Source organism: Stenella coeruleoalba, assembly GCF_951394435.1.
Source record: "Stenella coeruleoalba genome assembly, chromosome: 3".
Taxonomy (NCBI): domain Eukaryota; kingdom Metazoa; phylum Chordata; class Mammalia; order Artiodactyla; family Delphinidae; genus Stenella; species Stenella coeruleoalba.
Window position 1 is genome coordinate 101,099,944 of NC_137148.1, and position 21,308 is coordinate 101,121,251.

General features: G+C 42.7%; 1 protein-coding gene across 1 annotated transcript in view; it reads left to right on the plus strand.

The window, feature by feature from the left end:
* The window catches only part of PRDM6 (PR/SET domain 6), a 100,714-nt gene that overhangs the window by 51,129 nt on the left and 28,277 nt on the right, over positions 1-21,308 (plus strand). Inside the window, exons 3-4 of the mRNA XM_079918607.1 lie at positions 17,233-17,360; positions 20,892-21,016. Coding sequence (XP_079774733.1) covers positions 17,233-17,360; positions 20,892-21,016 — 253 coding nt within the window. The remainder of the gene's footprint in view (positions 1-17,232; positions 17,361-20,891; positions 21,017-21,308) is intronic.

The following is a 21,308-nucleotide window of genomic DNA, read 5'->3' on the forward strand; positions in this document are numbered from 1 at the left end:
TCCTAAGTCTTGTCTAAAAGTTAGGAAGCATGCATGTTCTAACAATGTGATAACTAGGTGTTGGTTTTCTTTGGGTGTTGACATTAGTCACACCTCCGCTAGCCAGAGATTTGCAAACCTTGTGCCTCAGACGTTAAGGTTTACTACTTTTCTTGGTTGGATTTCTGGGGAATCATGCCTTGAGGACTTGACTGCAGATCCAGGTACACAGGACTGTCTCTCTGTGGGAAAATATCATGTCGGCTACACGCTGGCCAGCCCTCTGGCCTGTGTAAAAGGAGCTTTATTAACAAGCCCTAACCAGGGCTGTTTAGAGACCTGGGCAACTTCCATTTTTTGAGGTCCTTGATATATGGAAAAATGAAAAAATGCCGAAACAGGGTTACAAAAACAGTGGTATACTTTAAATGTTTATCTTTAACAGCTTAATGCTTTTAATACCAGAAACATACAATTGTGCTATTCATAAGTTAATTACAGGATTTATAAAAATGTTAATTTATGGTTTACTTCAGGCAGTGTGGTCTGGTCAAAGGACCCAAGTTCAGAGTTTGCAAAGGCTGCCTTCTTTTAATCCTGTCAGTCTGTCTCCTGATTGTATGTATAACCTCATTTGGAAATGACTTCAAAGGTCTAAATTTGAGGCTCTTTATGTAAGTGAGGCTGAGTGGCACTGCCGGCACACCCTGGAGAGGATCTGCAGAAAACGCTTCTGCAGGAGGAGCTGGGGTTGCCCAGAGTCCCTGACCTTCTCCTCCAGGCCCCCCACACTTCCGAAGCTACCTGTGCCCTGACCTAGCAGCACAGTCAGCGGCCTAACCCTGCATCTCTACTGAGGACCAAAATGGACCCTCTATCTGTGCAATAGAAGGGTCCCAGGGATGGTCATTTGTCCTCCCCAGGATGACTTCAGCCCCTATTATGGTACTTCAAGTTCCTTTCAAAAGGCAGACCCCCTTTCAAGCCTCACTTGAAGATAAAGCTCTAAATGTAAATATTCTTTCCAGGAGCAGCATGTTGACGTACACTCAAAACTGGATGTAAGTCTCAGTTACTGGGAGCCTGATGAGGGCAAGCACTGGGCCCAGAAGAGAGGGCTGGAAGGATGATGGAAGGTAGAAAATGAGCCACCTAAAGAGAAGACTAGGGATAGTAACAGTGACCCACAGCAGGGGGCAGATTTGTGGGGGGGGCGGTGAGCGGCTCGAGAGGGGACAACTGCAGAGAGGCAGGTATGTGCCAGGCTCTGGCCTTGCCGTTGACTGAAGTCTCCATCCAGCTGCTTTGCAGCAACCTCTGCTCTGCAGAGACAACTGAACATTTTTAAAGGAACTTAAATGCTCTTACCAAAAAGAAAAAAAAGATAAGTCTGTGAAGTGATGGATGTGTTAAGTAACTAGAAGGGGAGGAAATCCTTTTACAGTGTATATCAAATTACCACCATGTACACTTTAAATGTCTTACAATTTTATTTGTCAGTTATACTTCAGTAAAACTGAAATTTGAAAAAGAAACAAAGAACTAGGGGAAAAATAATAAAAGTACTGTTAATTTTAATTAGTAAGGAAAAGTACACTTTTTCGGCAATGTTGCATTCCTTAAAATTTTCCCAGTTGGATATTCATTTCTGCCTTAGATGTGTTGGCCTGCCCAAAGGGCAGAGAGACATGGTCCAGCCTTTAATGCTTGGGTACCTAGAAGGCACCTTATCCTATCACCTGTATCCTTCTGACTCTCTATTCATTCATCTATGTACCCAGCCACCCATCCACCCACCCATCAATCCACCCACCTACCCATCCACCCTCCCATCCACCCACCCACCTTCCCATCCACTCACCCATCCACCCTCCCATCCACCCACCCACCTTCCCATCCACTCACCCATCCACCCTCCCATCCACCCTCCCATCCACCCACCCACCCTCCCATCCACTCACCCATCCACCCTCCCATCCACCCTCCCATCCACCCACCCACCCACCCTCCCATCCACCCTCCCATCCACCCACCCACCCACCCTCCCATCCTCCCATCCACCCTCCCATCCACCCTGTCATCCACCCTCCCATTCACCCACCCACCCACCCATCCACCCATCCACCCTCCCATCCACCCATCCGCCCTCCCATCCACCCATCCACCCTCCCATCCACCCACCCACCCAACCACCCTCCCATCCACCCATCCACCCTCCCATCCACCCACCCACCCATCCACCCTCCCATCCACCCACGCTTCCACCCTCCCACCCACCCATCCACCCATCCATCCTCTCATCCACCCATACACCTTCTCATCCACCCATCCACCTTCTCATCCACCCTCTCATCCACCCATCCACCCTCTCATCCACCCATCCACCCACCCACCCACCCTCCCATCCACCCTCTCATCCACCCATCCACCCACCCTCCCATCCACCCTCCCATCCACCCTCCCATCCACCCACCCACCCATCCACCCATCCACCCATCCACCCTCCCATCCACCCACCCACCCATCCACCCACCCACCCATCCACCCACCCACCCATCCACCCACCCACCCATCCACCCACCCACCCATCCACCCTCCCATCCACCCACCCACCCATCCACCCTCCCATCCACCCACCCACCCATCCACCCACCCACCCATCCACCCACCCACCCACCCACCCTCCCATCCACCCACCCACCCATCCACCCTCCCATCCACCCACCCACCCATCCACCCATCCATCCATCCATCCTCTCATCCACCCATCCATCCTCTCATCCACCCATCCACTCTCCCATCCACCCACCCATCCACCCTCCCACCCACCCATCCACCCACCCATCCACCCTCCCACCCATCCACCCACCCGTCCACCCACCCATCCACCCACCCACCCATCCACCCTCCCACCAATCCACCCATCCACCCACCCACCCACCCACCAATCCACCCTCACATCCACCCATCCACCCATCCACTCATCCACCCATCCACTCATCCACCCTCCCATCCACCCATCCACCCATCCACCCATCCACCCACCCACCCACTAAACCAACTAACCAACAGACATTTATTGAACACCAAGCACTACAGTATGCTGAGCTCTCTGTTAACCGTTAGGGAAACTATAGCAAACAAGACATTTTATCTTTGCCCCCATTGAGGTTATAGTCTGGCAGATTTTAATTAAATGTTTGTTTAATGCTGCCTTCACAGTCTACAATTTGTTTAAATAGCTAGCTTTAACTCTTTAAGTCCTGATGTCCTTTTTACAGAATTGTAATGAATTACCCTTCCTACACCTAGGAACCCCATTCTAGACAAATGTTCAAAGATTGGATGGGAAAATCTACAGATCGTCATGCCAGAATAAATGTCTTCTGATTTGTTTAAGTGTGTATCTCTCCTATTGAACTGTTAATTGCTTGAGGGTAGGGACCGGGTCTTAAGTTTTTAATGCCCTGCACTAAGCACGGTGGCTGGCACGTAGTAGCTGCTTTCTAAATGTTTGTTGAAAGAATGCTGTCTGGGAAGTCAGAAGTCTCCATTCAAGGCTCACCATTACTGCCATGACCTTCTGTCCTTGCTGCCTCATCTCCTAGATCTTGATGGGGAGGAGATCTATGGCAAACCAATGTGTTCATTCAGTCCTCTGCACAACTGTGCAAACCTTCCTTCAAGAAGAATGGTTCTGAGAAGCCAAATTTCATCCCTCTCCCATGTTTCTTACTCCAGGACAAACTTAGAATTTCACTCGGTTTTGCCTGTAAGCAGTTATCTTGGGAGGACAGCAAGCTCAGGGGGCTCTCCCTTGAGACCACCTGGTTTAGGCCTGCTTTAGCCTCCACACTCTCACTTTCTTGAGCACCCTGAATCTAGGATTTATTTTGTTCCTTCCATTCTCCTGTGATCCAGGGCATGATGGTGTAAATTGGGAATTGAGGGCACGCTTGGTACTGTCCCAACTTGACGTAAGGAATGTCTCCTAGATTATTTAAGATCTGAAAATAGGTTTTCTACGCTTGACAGATGGTCACCTTCCCCTTAATAAAGCGTGTCTGACAATCACACTTTATTGGTGTGGTTAGGAAAAGAATGTCGTAGACTTGAGAAAACATAATAATTTAGAGAGTGACACATTGCAGTGAAGAAATAAAGCTGTAGACTACTTTGAAAAGAAGTAAAACCATAGGAAACCATGATTTCATTGGAACAAACGTTCTGTGTCTTCAGAAAGTTCTTACTAAAAAAAGAAAGGTGACCTCTAGGGCATGGTGTGTGTGTGTCTACACATACATGGAAGTAGCCTTGCTCTGATTTTTTAGGGACATTCTCTTTGCAAACATTCCCCACTTAGTACCTTGTAAGTTTTTTAATATTATCACTAACATAGCAGTTTGCACCTAGGCTTTGGTCCAGGCTGCTTCTTGGAAATCATAGCTACCATGCTGAAGTATAAAATCGCTTATCATTTTTATCAAGGTCTAAAGGTCTGTATAGTATCATACCCCGTGGAATTTATAAACCAGTAATTTCCACTACAGTAAGGGTTAAATAATGCCCCATAAGATACAGTGCATGAACCATATGGAGAATTCAAGTGCTTACCACAATGCACTCACTTTACTGTGTTCTTTTGTGGCTTTCAAGTGTAGAACTATTTGGTACACTATCATAGATAATGTGCAAATCCCAGCAGTTCACACTGGTAATATTTCTAGGATTATTTTAACAAAATAATGGTCCCCTTTCCTATTTGGTAGAAAACTAAGGCTTTGTTTTTCCAACTGTAGGAGTATGTTCATTCAAATTTCCCTGTGGTTTAATTTTCCAAAATTGATGCTTTCTCACAAGGAGCACGTTGTTGTTTATTTTTTTCAAAACCCACCTCTCACTGATTTGAGAAAGGATGGAGAGTAGCTGTGCGTGTTCACTAGGCAGAGTCTGAGATTAGTCATAAGGCAGGATTCTCTGATGCTCAGTGCTGAGATCTGGTTCCACGGATCCCTTTCCACCTCAGCAAAAGTGAAAATGAGAGAGAAGATCAAGAAGGGCCAGAATGGGAGGGTAGCTGGAAGCTGTGGTGTTTCGCTCGTTCATCTCAGTAGATACAGAAAAACGTGGTAATACTGTGAGCTGCCCTTTGCTTATAATACATACAGTTCATAGCAGCAGTCTATATAAGCCCCAGTGGCATTTAACAAATATGAGAAGATACAGGCTTTCTTGATTACTTAGATCTGAATGTTTATTCAAGCTTTCATGAGAGTTTTTCTTCATTTACACAGAGCTCTCTCCACTGAGCAAATGTCCATTTTTAAGTGTGGACCCAGTACATATGAAACAAGTTTTCACAGGATTCAAATTCATTTCATTTGGTCAGGACTTCTTGCTGGTTACTTTAATTAAAACTGGATTTTTTTAAAAAAGAGTAAAAGCAGTCTTTAAATGGGTGGCTTACATCAAAGATTTTACAGTTTGTGAAAAACATTAGTGCTGATACAAAAAAAAAAGAAAAAAAAGGAAAGAAATGAAAGATAAATTGCTGCATGAAAATATTTCCAAGGCTGTTCTTAGCAATATAGGATTAGCGGTATTTTCCTTTTCAGTGTAGGTGTTGTATGGATACTGGAGACAGTTGTGCACTGTGGGTATTACTGCTGTGACAGAGGAGAGGGGAAAAGATAGGTTTGCAGCCGAGCCTGCGTATGGCACCAAGCCAGTGCCCTGAAAAATGGCAAACGTGTCACAGCTAACAGCTGGATGCAGAAATATTTCTCTTTAATTTGGATGGATAAAACTTTTTTCACAGCAGGGCACTCTCAAAAGAGGACAACATCAAAGAGGGTGGGTCTCCCCAGTCAGACATCAGCGGGCTCCAGGATGGAGCAAAATGAATGAACTGTCAGGACTTTACCAGCATATTTGCTTCTGCCAAGTGAAAAGTTAAAGGTTCAGTGGCTTGTTCGGATCGCAGACAAAGTCCTGATAATGCAGGCCTGATCCCCAAAGTCTTCCCTCTGATCAACAGACAGAGGATGTCTGAAGAAGAATCTGGATTGATGGATGGCAGGCTTTGTATGGGTGACCACCGCCGTCCTCGGAGATAAAGGGATTCACCAAATGCTCAGAGGCTCTCGGGAGCTCCCGATCTCCATGCTGGAATCCTCAGTCACCCACTCTCCTCTGCCAGCCTGCAGCCTAACAGCTGCTACCCCACAGTGTGACCAAAACACCCATCTTATCTCTTCCCACGCCTGGCTCTCTGAGGCAGGCTTCACGGATACCCCCACTGGTGTTTTACGGTTTATTGACACTTTTCAACTGTTTTTCTGATTACCATATTTCAGTCTTGACTTATGTGTTAGTATTATCTGCAAAGTCAACATAAACCTCTAATGATTTTCTAATATTTCTGGAACTTGATGAATGTGAATTGACAAAGTACAGTATATAGCTTTATATCAGCATTACTGAAAATACGGCAACGGTGTATATAACCATTACTCACTTCTTGACCTTTGAAACCTCAACTCAAAACCTTGGCATTCCAGATATTCCAAAATACTCCAAACCAAAATGAGAGGGAAGAGTTTTCTTATGAAAAATAACAACAAAATAAGTTAATTCTAATGGAGAAATTTTTGAAATGAAAAAACATGTATAGTGTTATATATTTGAGAAAAAAGTGGAAAAACTGAACACAAATAAATCTGGCCACAGTAACGAGTATTTGCTTTAATGAAGAAACTTTCATTTTAGAATATGCATCTTCATCCACAGACTTATGCTTTGGCCATTTTTTTGGTGGTCCTGGTCATTATGACACATTGCCAGTGGAAGGAGAGTGGGTTTTACAGAGTGGGGGAATGGTGGCTTTGTCCATTGCGTGGTTGCTTTGTGTAAATTTGACTAACAGGTTAAGTAATTCTCACTAAATTGACGTTTGCTCTGAAAATAGGAATTTGATAATGACATTATTAATCATTATGGACATTTTCATGGCCCTCATTCCTTCCTTTGAAGAGTTTCAGGTGCTTTTAATGAAAAAGCTCGGCTAGTTCTCCCTGATAAGACAAATGGGATGTGATAAAAACAACAGTCACATGGTGGCCCATGATTCAGGAGGGTTTCATCCTTGTCATACTCACAGACCCACTATACGACTGTGGGCAAGTCATTTCACCCTTCTCAGCCCAAAGTTTCTGATCTGTAAAATGGAATAAGTGTTCCAGCCTACCTTCTAGGTCAGTTGTAAGGATCAATTAAGCTTGGGAAAGTATTTTATAAACTAAAATCCCTCTCAAATGTGTATGACCTGGTTATTAGCTGCTGTTCTTTCTTTGTGTTAAGGTGGAGGCAGATGCTTCACTCATTTTTTTTTTTTTTTTTTTTTTTTTTTTGGTGGAGCCACACAGCTTGCAGGATCTTAGTTCCCTGACCAGGGATCAGACCCGTACCCTCAGCAGTGAAAACACAGAGTCCTAACCACTGGACCGCCAGGGAATTCCTGCTTAACTCATTCCTAAAGTATTGTTTTGTGGTCTCTCTTCTCAAGGTTTGACTTAGCTTGAGTTGAAAGTTTACAAGTAGAGCTTTTAGGAGACCACAGTGGTGTGGTTCTTGCTGTCTTCCTCTCTAGATTGGGAAGCAGTGCCCGGAAGCCATGGCTGACAGTGCTCCCTGTTGATCTGATGCTCAAGGCTGCCATCCACAAATGTCCCCTGCTCCTCCTCCAGGTACATTTGACTGCACAGACAGCTCACCTACCTTGACCATGCTCAGTGCTCATGTAGACATGAGGCACTGTGAGTTGGAGCCTTCTCTGGCCAGAAATGTCAGTGTCTTCAGAGGTCAAGCAGCTGCATGGTAGGGAATGTTCAGTAAGAGGGCTGAAGCCACAATTAATTAAAATGCTTGTAACAACCTGTTAGTTACAGAGATACTCCAGGAATGCTCTTAAAGGTGTGGTGGGTGTCTGTGTCTTTTGGATTACATGTTTGTAACACTGTGTTAACTTTAAGAAATGGAAAATGTAGAACTGACGAAATGCTTCCTTACTGTTTTCTAGATAGTATTCACATTCATCCAGCATTTTTTATATTTTGTTTTATTTTTGGATAGACTCATTGGGGGGGGCAAAAACATAAACTAGAACGACTGGTTTATTCCTACACCCCCTTTATGTTATTCCCAATTTTTCCTTCTCTCTCCTTGAACAAAAGTTGATTTCCTGTTATGTACAAAGCTTTGTGTAAGGTACCCATGGTTAAAATCTTAAAATATTTAAAATGCATTCCTGCCCTCAATGAGCTTGTAATGTTCCGGTCTTGTAATCTTAGCGATAATGAGTTTGCAAATGCCACATGTATTATCTTGTGGTCAGTGTCCATGAGCAGGTTAGTAGATGAAGTCCAGGCTGACATTTCCCATCTAATTATAGTGATGGCCTAAGGATAGCTAATGCTTTCTGGACTCCTACCATGTGCCCAGCGCTGATTTAAGTCCTTTACATATACTAGCTCATTTGATTTTCATATCAGCCCTTTGACTGGGACTGTCATTAGCACCCTTTTTTTCCAAGAAGGTCTCAGCTTCCTCAAGAGGTTAAGTAACTGCCCAAAGTCACTTGGCCATCCGAGGTGAATCTATGATTGTAACTCACACACATTGGAGCTGACACCCACGCGCGTTTTCTTCACCTCTGCCCTCTACCCTCTCCAGTTCCTCCTGACTGGGGTGGCTCCTATTGCATGTTTTCATTGGTAATACTTTAGAAAGTCTCCTCTGACAACCATACTATTTTTTTTTTTTTTTGTGGTACGCGGGCCTCTCACTGCTGTGGCCTCTCCTGTTGCGGAGCACAGGCTCCGGACGCGCAGGCTCAGCGGCCATGGCTCACGGGCCCAGCCGCTCCGCGGCATGTGGGATCCTCCCGGATCGGGGCACGAACCCGCGTCCCCTGCATTGGCAGGCGGACTCCCAACCACTGTGCCACCAGGGAAGCCCCAACCATACTATTAAAACTAAAATCTTTTATTGAGCAACAAAGGTATTGTGTTTTTTTAACTTTTCAGTCCAAACAGTCAAGAATTATTCTTTTGTGTAAATAGTTGTATAACAAAATATTGCACCTCTATCTTCTGATACAAAGGAATCTCACAGTAAAACATTTTTATCCATCTTGCCAAACAGTATAGTTTTCAATTCAGTTTCTCAAATTACTAATACACTTGATTATTGAAGCCCTTGTTTTCTGAATTTTACAGAAAGATGGGGTCGTCTAAAGGTGGTGTGTAGAGAATAGGTGGAGGAGATCTGAGAAACCCTCTTTGTATCTGTTCTTCCCTGGATCTTCCATGTGCTGTGAAGGGACTTAAAACAGTGCTGGGCTCTTAGGTTTAAACTGGAAAACTCCCCAAGAACTCTTCTTGACCCTTTTCTATGGTAATTGTTTATTACATTTTAATCATCATATGAAAACCACCTTTGCATTTCATAGAATTGAAAGAAGTTAGGTTCAAAAAGGATGTAATATTTTCTTTAAAAAGCCCTGGTTGTTAGTGCTTAAAATGGAGTTTTAATTGCATTTAGTGGCGTTTCTTCTCAAGCTTTGAATAAAATCTGAGATCTTTAAGAAGCTATAGAATTATTGTGAGAATTCAATTCAGTTCACTTCAGCATGTTTTGAATTTTGCCAACGTGTTAGGCCTTGTGTTAGATGTTTGGACGTAAAATATGCACCCTCACCTCAAATTTTGGGGGAAAACTGAAGGAGACTGGTGTTTCAGCACATGACCAAATGCTGCTGCTCGGGCCTAGGCACGGGGACATGCCACGGTGTGGAATCGTAGGAGAGGGAGCCTGAGATGTCTCCCTACTCTCTGAAAATTGGCTAATACTTTCAAATAAAACCTTTGGACATTTTCTTTTTCCTTTTTTCCATGCCAAAATTCAGAGATCCCAGTTCTGGGAGGAGCAGATTAATGTTTAAGTTATAATTCAAGTTCCTTTTGTTTAAGGTCCGTGGCTCTCTTTAGAATATCTGTAGGATTAAATGAGGTGTGAGGAGGCCTCATTCTGCCATTGACTAGAGTCTCAGTTTGTCTAAGTCACTAACTTTTGGAGACCCCTTTTCCTTAGGTATATAGTCGTCCCTTGGTATCTGTAGGGGATTAGTTCCAGGACCCACCATGGATACCCCATTCTGTGGATGCTCAAGTCCCCTATATCAGGGGTCCCCAACCCCTGGGCCACGGACCGGCACTGGTCAGTGGCCTGTTAGGAACCGGGCCGCACAGCAGGAGGCCAGTGGCGGGTGAGCGAGCGAAGCTTCATCTGTATTTACAGCTGCTCCCCATCGCTCGCATTACCGCGTGAGCTCCGCCTCCTGTCAGATCAGTGTTGGCATTAGATTCTCACAGGAGCGCAAACCCTACTGTGAACTGAGCATATGTGAGGAATCTAGGTTGTGTGCTCCTTATGAGAATCTAATGCCTGATGATCTGTGGAGCTGAGGCTGGGCGCTGGGGAGCGGCTGCAAATATAGATTATCATTAGCAGAGAGGTTTGACTGCACAGAGACCATTATAAATCAATTGCTTGCAGACTCATATCAAAACTTTATCAGTGAAAACAAGCTCAGGGCTCCCACTGATTCTGCATGTGACTGAGTAGTTATGGTGAGTTGTATAATTATTTCATTATATATTACAGTGTAACAATAATAGAAATAAAGTGCACAATAAACGTAATGCTCTTGAATCATCCCGAAACCATTCCCACCCCCTACCCCGGTCCGTGGAAAAATTGTCTTCTAGGAAACTGGTCCCGGTGCCAGAAAGGTTGGGGACCGCTGCCCTGTATAAGCCAGCATGGTGCATTCGGCCCTCTGCCCTCATGTCTGTGCGCCCTCCGCGATTGGCTGAATACGCGGATGCGGAACTTGCGCGAGAACCAAGGGCTGACTGCAAACTGATCAGGTTAGAACAGGCCATCTCTGAGATTTCTTCCAAATCTCATTTCCCTGGCCTCTAAACTTAGCCAGGGTACTCAGCTGTCTAGCAGAGTTGTTGACTGAAGCCTATCTAGTGGAGGAAGTGCTCTGCCTGTGATTTTTCAAACAGGGTCCCTGCTTCACTGTGGGCCCTTGGTGATGTCCCAGTGACTGTGGCAGACAGCAAAGGTGAGGTTCGCTGAGCTGGTGGGGTGCTTCCTGGTGGACTTGCTTTTTATCTGTTATTATAGTAGACCACAGCAACTTTTATCTGTTTTTATAGTGTAATTACATTTATGACTTCTTTGAATTAAAACGGACCCCTTGCTTAAAAAGATTATTGAAACCCTCTTCTGGTAAAAATAAAAGAAATGAACTCTCTTCTCTGCACTCCCACTCCCTGGAAAACTACAGCACAGATGCTTGGATCTTGGTCAGATGATGGCTTCTGTGCAGCACCCAAGTGATCAATGTTTGCAGTGTTTCCAGGCTATCAGTTCAAACAGGTTTTCTTGAAAGTGCCCCCAGCGGTAGCAGACTGATTTTCACAGGGTAGCAATAATTCCTTTACAGCTGGAATTACCAACTTAAATGCTTTATGAGGCCAAGCAGCTAAGTAAATGAGTGAAGTAAGGAACACTTAAGGATAGGGAGTAGTAGGGAGTATGGGGAGTGAGAAAAGCCCATGGCTAATCTAAAGAGGCCACATTGAAGGGGCCTTGGATGTTTCCGTGGATTAGTGCCAGAGATTGGGGACCCATCTTCTGATTTTTTTTCTCAAGAAAAATTAGAAATTAGATAAAATTTCCAAAATTTTAAAACACCGGAGAGAAAACAAAATTGGTCAATTACGTGAATTCAGCCGGAGGGCCACCAGTTTGCAAATCTTGCTTTAGAGAAACAGATTGCTCAGAGCCACCAATATACACAAATTCTTATCATTCAGAAGATGGTTTTCTTGCTATTATGTTAAAATGGGCCCAAGTCAGTCACTGGCTTACATTGTTTCTATGATTATTATTATTGTTAATGTTAATTGGCAGCATTCATAAATGACAAAGTTGTGGACAAGCCACTCACGACCAGTGTTTTTAGGACACAACACTGGTGCAGTTTTTACTCGTGTTGTTCTCATGTAAAATAGATTCTTGTTCTAGGAAAATAAGATCGTAGGAGAGAATGCAGTTTCCTGATCTTCAGGATTGCATGAAATACCTTTCACATGGTGGTTTTCAGTTAATCTATGCGTGGTTTATAATGAGCGACAATTTGTGTGATCATTATCTCAACCACATGTGTGGTATTTCAGTAAATATTGGGTTGAAAACTATAAAAAGTTCCTTAAAAAGGTAAGAATGAGCTCTCCCCCTTACTTATCTTTCTACTCCCACTGATACAGGATAAAAGAAAAAGTACAGACCAAAACCAGTGGTTTTAAAATAGCAACAAAACAATCAGGAAGGAAATCAGTGGCTGATAATGTAGTGATACATATTACCAAGAGTTTCCCAGGAAGATAACACAGATACAGTTTTTAACCTTGGGTAAGATAGTAGGCTTCTCTATTTTAACAACACATGCAAAAATTGAAGTACAGAGAAGTAAATGGCTAGGCTTTCTTTTCATTTATTTTTCTCTCTTTGATTTAAAAAAAAAAATCAGAAAAGTCCGAAGTATAATATATAAATGCCATATACAAGCCACCAAAAAAGTGAGTGTTAACACTTTGCCATATTTGCTTCAGAATCTTTTTTTTTTTAAGATAAATGAAGCATTTCAGATACATGTGAGTTCCCTTTGTTTTCCTTCCATCCCCTTGTTTCCAAAGCCATGACTCTGATGAAGTTATCGTGAATCCTTCCTGTGTGTCTGTTCAGAATTGTACTATATGTATAGATACATATAGATAGGCATATTGCTATATGTATATTACAGTATACACTCATAAAAGATACTATTGGGTGTTATTTTGTATATTTTGAAATGTTGACAAATGATATCATATACTTTAATCTGCAACCTGATTTTCTCAATCAACATTATGTTTTTGATGTTTATATCAACTAGATCTTAATGCAAACAGATCTAGTTCATTCATTTTAAGTGTTTTGTACTTTTTTGTTGAATAAATAAACCACAATGAATTTATTCTTCTGATGATGGATATTTCTCTTATTTATAATTATTTACTGTTATAAGCTGTGCTACAGTGAATGCCCTTGAACTCATCTACTTAGGCACACGTATCAGAGTTTCACTGGAATAATTTCCTAGAAGTGAAATTGCTGAGTCACAGGAAATATGCATTGTCAACTTTATTTTGTTGCCAAAATGTTGCCAAAATGTTCTCCAGTGTGACTGTGCCATTTTATATTCCCTTTCAGCAATGCTAGGACTAACTTTGTAAAATGAATATACTTTCTACAGCTTTGAGGGGTTTCCATTACAAAATTTAACCCTTTTCCTACCAAGTGTCCTGTGTGTTTCTTTACATGTGTTTCCCCTACCTCCAGAGGGTCACTTGTTCAGCTTCTTTAGAAAAAACAGAGCAAATATTAAAACTTTGGTGGTTCATATTCTTTCGGAATAAAGTGCACAGTTTCCAGAAAAACTATGCTTGATTCAAGGGTTCTTTCAAGGAATTTTTTTCCTAATCTAAATTTAACTCTTACCTTCATTCTCACCATTTGAATGAATACAATTTCTGACCTTTTTGACATTTTCATCAGTCCTGAGGAGATTGTCTAAACACTTTATGCATGATTTTTGATATTTTTCTGCTTATTTTAAATCTTTTGAAAGGTAATGAAAACAAAATAACTCTTGGTCTTGGCATTAATACATCTCCTTAGATTCCTTAAATTTTTTAGACCTATTAGGTATCTAGCTTAAAATTACATTTTAGCGTCACACAAATGTAGATGTTAATGTGGCTTCCAAGAACAACTTCCCGACCTTGAAATTGTTGCAGCTGCTCTAGACCGAAATCTGCTGAAACATTTCCCCACTCATGGTTCCTTCTCTCCTAGAAGGAATAATGTCAGCCCGTCTGGATACAGGGACAGTGTCCTTGTATAGTTCAGATACACGCAGAATTTTATCGCCCTCTTTAAAAAAAATTTTTTTTAACTAAGCTCTTAGATGGAAGCAAACTTGAGCTAATGATGGAGAGTAATAATAATACTCAAATTAGGACCCAGAGCTTTTCTGAGAAGTCGTCTTTAGTTCCTCTTTGGCGTGCACATGTGGGTATCTTGGTTTTCCCAATTTTATTCTACTTCTTTTAGGAAAATGAACAGAAATAGGCATCACTGCCTTCTGGCCCATTGTTTCACTTTCAAGAAACACAGTTTAAATGTTAACTCCTACCAGCAGAAGCCAGAAAGCGCTCCAGGATGGTCTTGAGCCAACTGCAAAGGCACGTGTTTTCCACCCACCTCCCTAAATAACGTAGGTTGGAGGTGCTGCCCGTATTAGCGTGATGGGCCCCCATGACGAAATTTCACATGCTGTGAATATATGTTGTTATGACTGGACATTTTATGACATTTATGAAGTTTTTATTTTGGGGGGGGTTGAAAAGCATATCATCGGATTCGTGTTTTGAAAGATCACTCTGGCTGTACTTTAGAGACTAGGTTGGAAGGGCCTGAAGACGGTGCAGGAAGATCAGTTAAGGGACTTTTGTCTTCCTTCAGGCAAGAGAGGAAACTGGTTTGGGCAGGATGGTGATGGTGGAGAAGGAGAGATGTTTAGGAGGCAGATTCAGCTGGATCTGGTGATAGCTGGGCTCTGGGGGGTTGAGGGAAAGAACAGTGTCAAGGTTGAATGAGCTTCCTCACCTCTGACTGGATGCACACTTGTGCGATCCAACTAGGTACATGGGATTTTCATCAGTTTCATGTGAAATCGTGTGATGTCGGTATCAGGCTGAAGCCAGGGAGGCTCAACCTCGTGCTGTGCGCTCATTGTGTGATATTTGGGGAAAGCCTGACAAATATCCATCTACTTTCCTCAAGGCGAGAGGAGTTTCACCAGGTAGGCAAAAATTGTAGGATTCCTGTAATCACAATATACTTAGTTTAAGGAGACTATTGTTGAAACAGTGTGGGAGGAAACACTTTTTTTTTTTTTAACATCTTTATTGGAGTATAATTGTTTACAATGGTGTGTCAGTTTCTGCTTCATAACAAAGTGAATCAGCTATACATATACATGAATGGATAAAGAAGGAAACACTTTTTTATACTCATTTTCAAGACTGACTGGCTAGTGTCTGGTGTTCAAATGAGCTAACGCTCAAGGCAACACCCACAACTACGTATAAACGTTAGAGAGTTTTACTTGCTGTTGAGGACATTAGCTACAAGCACAAAGGAGAACTGCGCTTCTCCAAATGTGTCGTTATTTTCACTAGCAGCTGTCATGGGTGGTTTGTTCATGGGGGAAGGACAGGGCAGGGGGCTGGATCATCAACGTTTTGGGCTCCATTATAGATAAACAGTGGCATTCAGAGAACTGATGGCTGTGTTCAGTGTTGCACGGGTTGTCAACAGCAGACTCAGGGTTGAGACTTTGAGCCTTTGAACCAGTTTCCTAAAACGAAAACAAAGACAACAACAACAAAATAAGTACAGTGTAATAACCTAACCAAAATATGAAATCTGTCATTAGGTTGCTCGAAGAGCAGATGTATCCACTGCATGAAATGTTTCCGTTCTCTGCCATCATCCCCGAGCTAGGAATTTAAAATCATTAATCTTAAATATAATATCATCCAGGAATCTCTTCATTCTTCTCAGGCTACATTGATTATCAGCTGTAATCACTCTGGCCTGCTATCCAGTTATAACTTCTCCAACAATTGTATTGGTTGGATTGGTGTCTCTCTTCTGTTTCTGGGGGTTAGTGGAAAGATTGGGGGTGAAGACAAATGAGTTCAAGAAAAGCCAAAAAAAGAAAAAAATCAGCTATTTTAAAATGACTGGTGATGATAAAAAGAACTGTCATCACTAAGCCCTTTGACCTCCAGAATAGAAATACTGAGCTAAATTAATATGAATGACCCTACTAATTTTAGGGCCGAAATGTAACCAGTGAGGCTCTCTGTGAGACTTATCTCTGTGTCTATTTGGAAAGGAAAAGTGGAAAGGCTGATTAGCAAAGGTAAAAAATATTTTCTCAGGATGCTCTGGGGAACAGAATCTTACTGCTGATTTTATTTGAAAAGGTCCAGTTTTGCCATGGTCCTTCTGAGAACTGTACCCCTTGCTTCCTGGCTGCCCCTAGGGCTGAGGATGACCTTTGAGGATTGCTGTACATATATAACCCCGGATCTCCCACTCCTCTAGATACCACAGCCTTCAAGGTACCCAGGGCTGACCTGGTTTCTGGAAGTGAGAGCCGATTGTCTCTGCTGTCAGCACTGACTCCGCATGTCCTAGGCTGGCCAGTTGTTTCGCAGAAGACTTTTTGTCCCACGCTTATTGCCTGGTTTGAAGCAGATTTCATTTCCTTGAAGGTGCTTGAAAGAAAATCTGCTTGAGGTGGCCTAAGGCAATAATTATTAGAGCAACCTTAGTTAAGACATTAAAAATCCATAGGAAACAGTTATTATTATTTTTTCTTTCCCTTTGTGAGGGTCTCTCTTTTTTCATGACTCCTCTCCTAATAGTTTCAGGTCCTGACAGCTGAAGTCCTACATCTTCTGCGAGGTGAGAGTCCGTTTATTTCATCTGAATCAGTCTGCTTTATCAGTGTGATACAGCTCCATAATGCTCCAACCTCTGCTAGGTGTCACCCAGCTTGTTAAGCAGACGGTCCCTGCCTCCCGAATGCCTTCGAGCAGTTATGTGTTTGAGAGGAGGGCCTCTCGTGTGGATGTTCCAGCCATGTCAGCGTGGCCTCGCCTCTCAGCTTGCTTTGTTTACCCAGCAGCTCATTACTTAAGAGTAGCCTGTCAAAAGAGGTTAAATATTCTTTGGGAAACATGGTCACTCACATCCTTGAGATGCCACAAATGTATTTAATAAAGGGAAGATTGGCTCGATAAGAAAAACGTGATTAACTTGCATCACCAGAAAATGTTTTTCTTCTGTTATTCCAGTTGAGTTTCCACAAGCATTCATAAGCACTAGCAAACCTACGGGCAATAAATTGCTGCAGCCGACACATAAAGACACCAAGGGAAGCAGGGAAAATGATTGCTGATGATTCGTTCTAACTACTTGACCTTCTGACCTCTTCTCTAGATATATGACCAAGATGGGACACTACAGCACTTTATTGATGGTGGGGAACCTAGTAAGTCGAGCTGGATGAGGTATATCCGATGTGCAAGGCACTGCGGAGAACAGAATCTAACAGTAGTTCAGTACAGGTAAAGTATACCTTGATTTACCGCTTACAAAGCCGAAGCCCTTTGCCTTGCATATATAAATTCAGGCTTGCTGCTAGTTTTGAAAAAATCCTGCAGAGTCCTGAAGAACTCTGCAAGGACTGGCAGGAATTTTTTTTGCTAGGTTCGTGATATCTCCTTAGTTCTCCTAACAGTAATTTATTGAGAATTCGGGAAGAAAGATGTTAGGAGAAGGCCTTTTTTCACTCACTGCATGTGATAAAGTTACTTCCACATCATCACCTGAACTTTCATAATGGCCTGAGTGAGCCCGGCGAACTCACTGACTCGGAGTGATTTCCCCCAGAGCAGACGTGTCCACACGTAAACAGGAGTTTAGAGATTCAGCCCCAGGTCGCTTGCCTTCAGTCCCCTGCGGTCTGGCTGTCTCCTAGGGAGAACAGTTTGATTTGTACAAAGGCATGGGAAATCAAGAACTCTCAACACTCCCAAAGCTGCTTTTCTAAAACCGTTATGCTCGGCAGCCTTGGCTGAGTCAGAGCAACCTCTTCTGATCCCTTGAAAGGTGCCAAAGCGTTTGGCTTTGGTCCTGCGACAATTCAGAGTACGTTTCAGGGGATGAGGTAGTTCCGGAGCATAGAGAAGGCCCTGGTCTCCTGAGATGTTTGGGCAAAGCCCAAAGGGTAACAAAGATGAGGTGAGCCACCCCCATTGCCCAGAGTCTCATAGGGAGGCCTGGGGTGGGGTAGGGGCATAGAAGCAGGGTGGATTCCCAGAGCCTAAGCCACACCTGCCCAGTGCACCTGTTGGTCAGGCATTTCCATTTAATGCGAAAAGCTGGAGTGGAGACAAAAAGGCAAAGACAGATCCCATAGGAAAAAAGCCCTGCCACTAAGCCTTCTTTTCTCAGAATCCCTCGAAAACATGTGCCCTGTAAATATATGACCTCAGTTATAAACAGCCGTGTTCCCTTTCGGATCAGAAGCAACTGTTTAGCTTTACCAGGCACCACAGACACATCAAAGCAGAAGAGCCCTTGCTCGGCAACTTGGAGTCCTGCCTATGACGATTTATTTTCATTCTCATTTTTTTTTTTAAATGAAGACTTAAAAAAAAAAAAAAGCTTTATTCCCCTTATAGGTTAAAGGCTGCACAAATCTGGCTTGCTCTCCAAAGGCCTCCAAATTCAAAAGGAACATATTTGGGCAGCATGTGACTCACTGCCTTGGTTTCCTAGGCAGTTATCTTTCATTACATAAGGGTTTAAACGAACTTGTGTACGACGGGATCTGGTTACAGTCTGTATATGGGCTTCACCCACCTTCCCTGCAGCTGCATCTCTGTCATGAAGTTTTTATAAAACTCGGAGCTAGAAAATTAGTAAAGGTTGTGCTTCTCCATTTGGCAAGAGATAGATTGGCTGGTTCTGTCATGGGCACCCAGGGAGCTCTTGAGGCAAATTCTGACTTTGGGAAAATAAGAAACCCCTACGAGGAAGGTGGGTATGAGCAAGTCATTACCTTTCTGTCAATGTTAAGTGGGTTTTATTGCTCCCTTTCCTGATGGCACTTACACATCAAGTTCTCTCTGCCGATCTGTTTTCGATTACTTCAGATCTTTATAAAATGAACTACAAAAACACAATTTAAAAACTGGCATCCGTCACCAGTGACCACGTCCAAGAGTAAGAAAATAGAAAAGTTGGACCCCGAAGAGCTAGCCTAATTTTTATTGTACATGAATGTCCTCTTCACAAAAAGTCAGCTGGTTTAGATTCATTCTGTTATGATTTGTAATATCTAAATGGAATTTTCTTCAAAGAACCCTTGATTGATTGACCCTTAGCTGAACGTTTTGTTTTTATTTTGAGGCTGACAATAATGTTTGTTGGCGTGTGTTCTGCTTCAGCTGCGTTGGGACGCCATGAAGCTATCTTTATGAGTCATCCAACCACAATACTAAATACATGTCAGCAAAGGAAATATTATCTGAAAAGGGAAAAATCCCTTTGATGTGCTTCAACATGCAGAGATTTCTGCGAGTTTTGGAAGCTCTGCCCGCTTGTAAAGAACGGTGTACGCTTACACATTTTTTTCCCCCTTTCGGCCTACTCTGTGCCTCCAAAGACCACCCATTGCTCGAAAACAGTTCTGCTCTTTCAGCGGCAAAGTGTGTCATTTGGTTTTAGCACATTCATTTGCCGGGCGCTGTGTTTATATTAAGGGAAGCCAAACCGAGAGATGAAATGTTACAAGGGTGAAGTACAAAGTCGACTCAATTTTTCTCAAGTTAGGAGATGCCAGTGATTTATAGCCCGGCTCCAATTTTGATTTTTTTATGTAGCAGTGGAAAGAATTAATAAAATGCACAGCTCTTGGAGGTGCGGAGGGAGGAAGGGGAGTGAGGTCCGGACAGCTGGCTGGAGTTTTTGTCAGATATTCATAGAATGTTGGGAGAAAACACTCTGCTTAGCTAGCAGTGCCCTCGTGAGACAGAATGGCAGCAAGTAAGGAAAATAACAAGATAAATGAAATTTTTGCAGCTGCAAGTAAAATATTGAGAATCTGCACTTTTTTTTATTGATCTTTATGATCCTATTGCCAAGAGCCACTTTGTGGTGACAAAATATGTTGACAAGTGCATATCTCACTGCCATGAAAAATGTGGTGAAGGCTTCGCATTATGTCTGCAGTGTTACACAAGGAACAAATTGCCCTGCTACGGCCAATTCCTTACAGAAAGGCTAAACTTAAGGTCCACCAACCCTAAACACTTTTATCTTGAACTTGAGGCTAATATTTGTAGCAATTCTTCATTGAGAAAACCCGTCGCAGGCTCCTCTTTCTTTTAATCTGTAGATTTTTCTTTACAGTGCCACAGCTGTTATAAAAAAGTGGTTATTTCTTGGTACCTTCACTCCATCATTTCAGAGTGTAATCTTTCAGCCAGAGTAAAGTGCTCCTCTTGTATTTACTGAATTTCCATCCATTTCACATAAGAGGGTTTTTCTCTTCTCCTGTATCAAAGTTTAGAAAAAAAGCAATGGGGAAGACTTTTATTTCTTTCAGTCCTTATATCACAAAGCTGCTTAATTTTATTACGAATTAGAGAACTCCCAATGCCAAGTTGTAAGAATATACGCAACACTTTCCCTTCAAATAAGAAATCAATAGTATTAATTTATATGTGAGGTTGAGGCACCGGAGTCTGCAATTTGCCAATAGAGAGAATCTTCTCATTAGTATGAGATGGAATTTTTTTTTTTTTTTTAATGAACTCTTCCTTTCTGCTGTCTCCCGGGCCAAATATCTTGTCTCTTCAGCCAAGAGGTTCTGTGGAGGGACACTGTGGAAATAAACTGTGAGCTATTTATCATACCAGGTTACAGGCTCTAATTGGTTGTTGGGAACGATAAGGTGGGTGCAGATTTTATTACAAACAGAAACTGTTTAGGTGGAAAGCTGGGCAGAACTTTTTCGGGGCAATAAAAGTGTGGATGGGGCACATGAGTCCTACCGATTACTAAGCTGGGTTTTCTTTTGTTTTGAATAGGTCGAATATATTCTACCGAGCCTGTATAGATATTCCCAGGGGTACCGAGCTTCTGGTGTGGTACAATGACAGCTATACGTCTTTCTTTGGGATCCCTTTACAATGCATTGCCCAGGATGAAAACTGTAAGAATTTATTTTAGCTCTGAATTCACATTTCCAAATACCTATTTCAAAGCTAACTTTTTAAGAGTGTTGTTTGAAACTCCTGAAATGCGGTTCACTCTGCTGTGTAACACAAATGTGCACGTCTGTTCCATCATTTTCTTTTCCTTGTATGTCCTTTGCTTTTTCACAGGGAATCTTGACTTGTACAGGCCAATTTTTCTTCGCCTGCTTATGATTTTAAAACCTTTGTCCTTTGTCCTGGTTTTAAATCATTGCCAGCTGAAATGTTAAGGCAGTTGGTATTTACTGA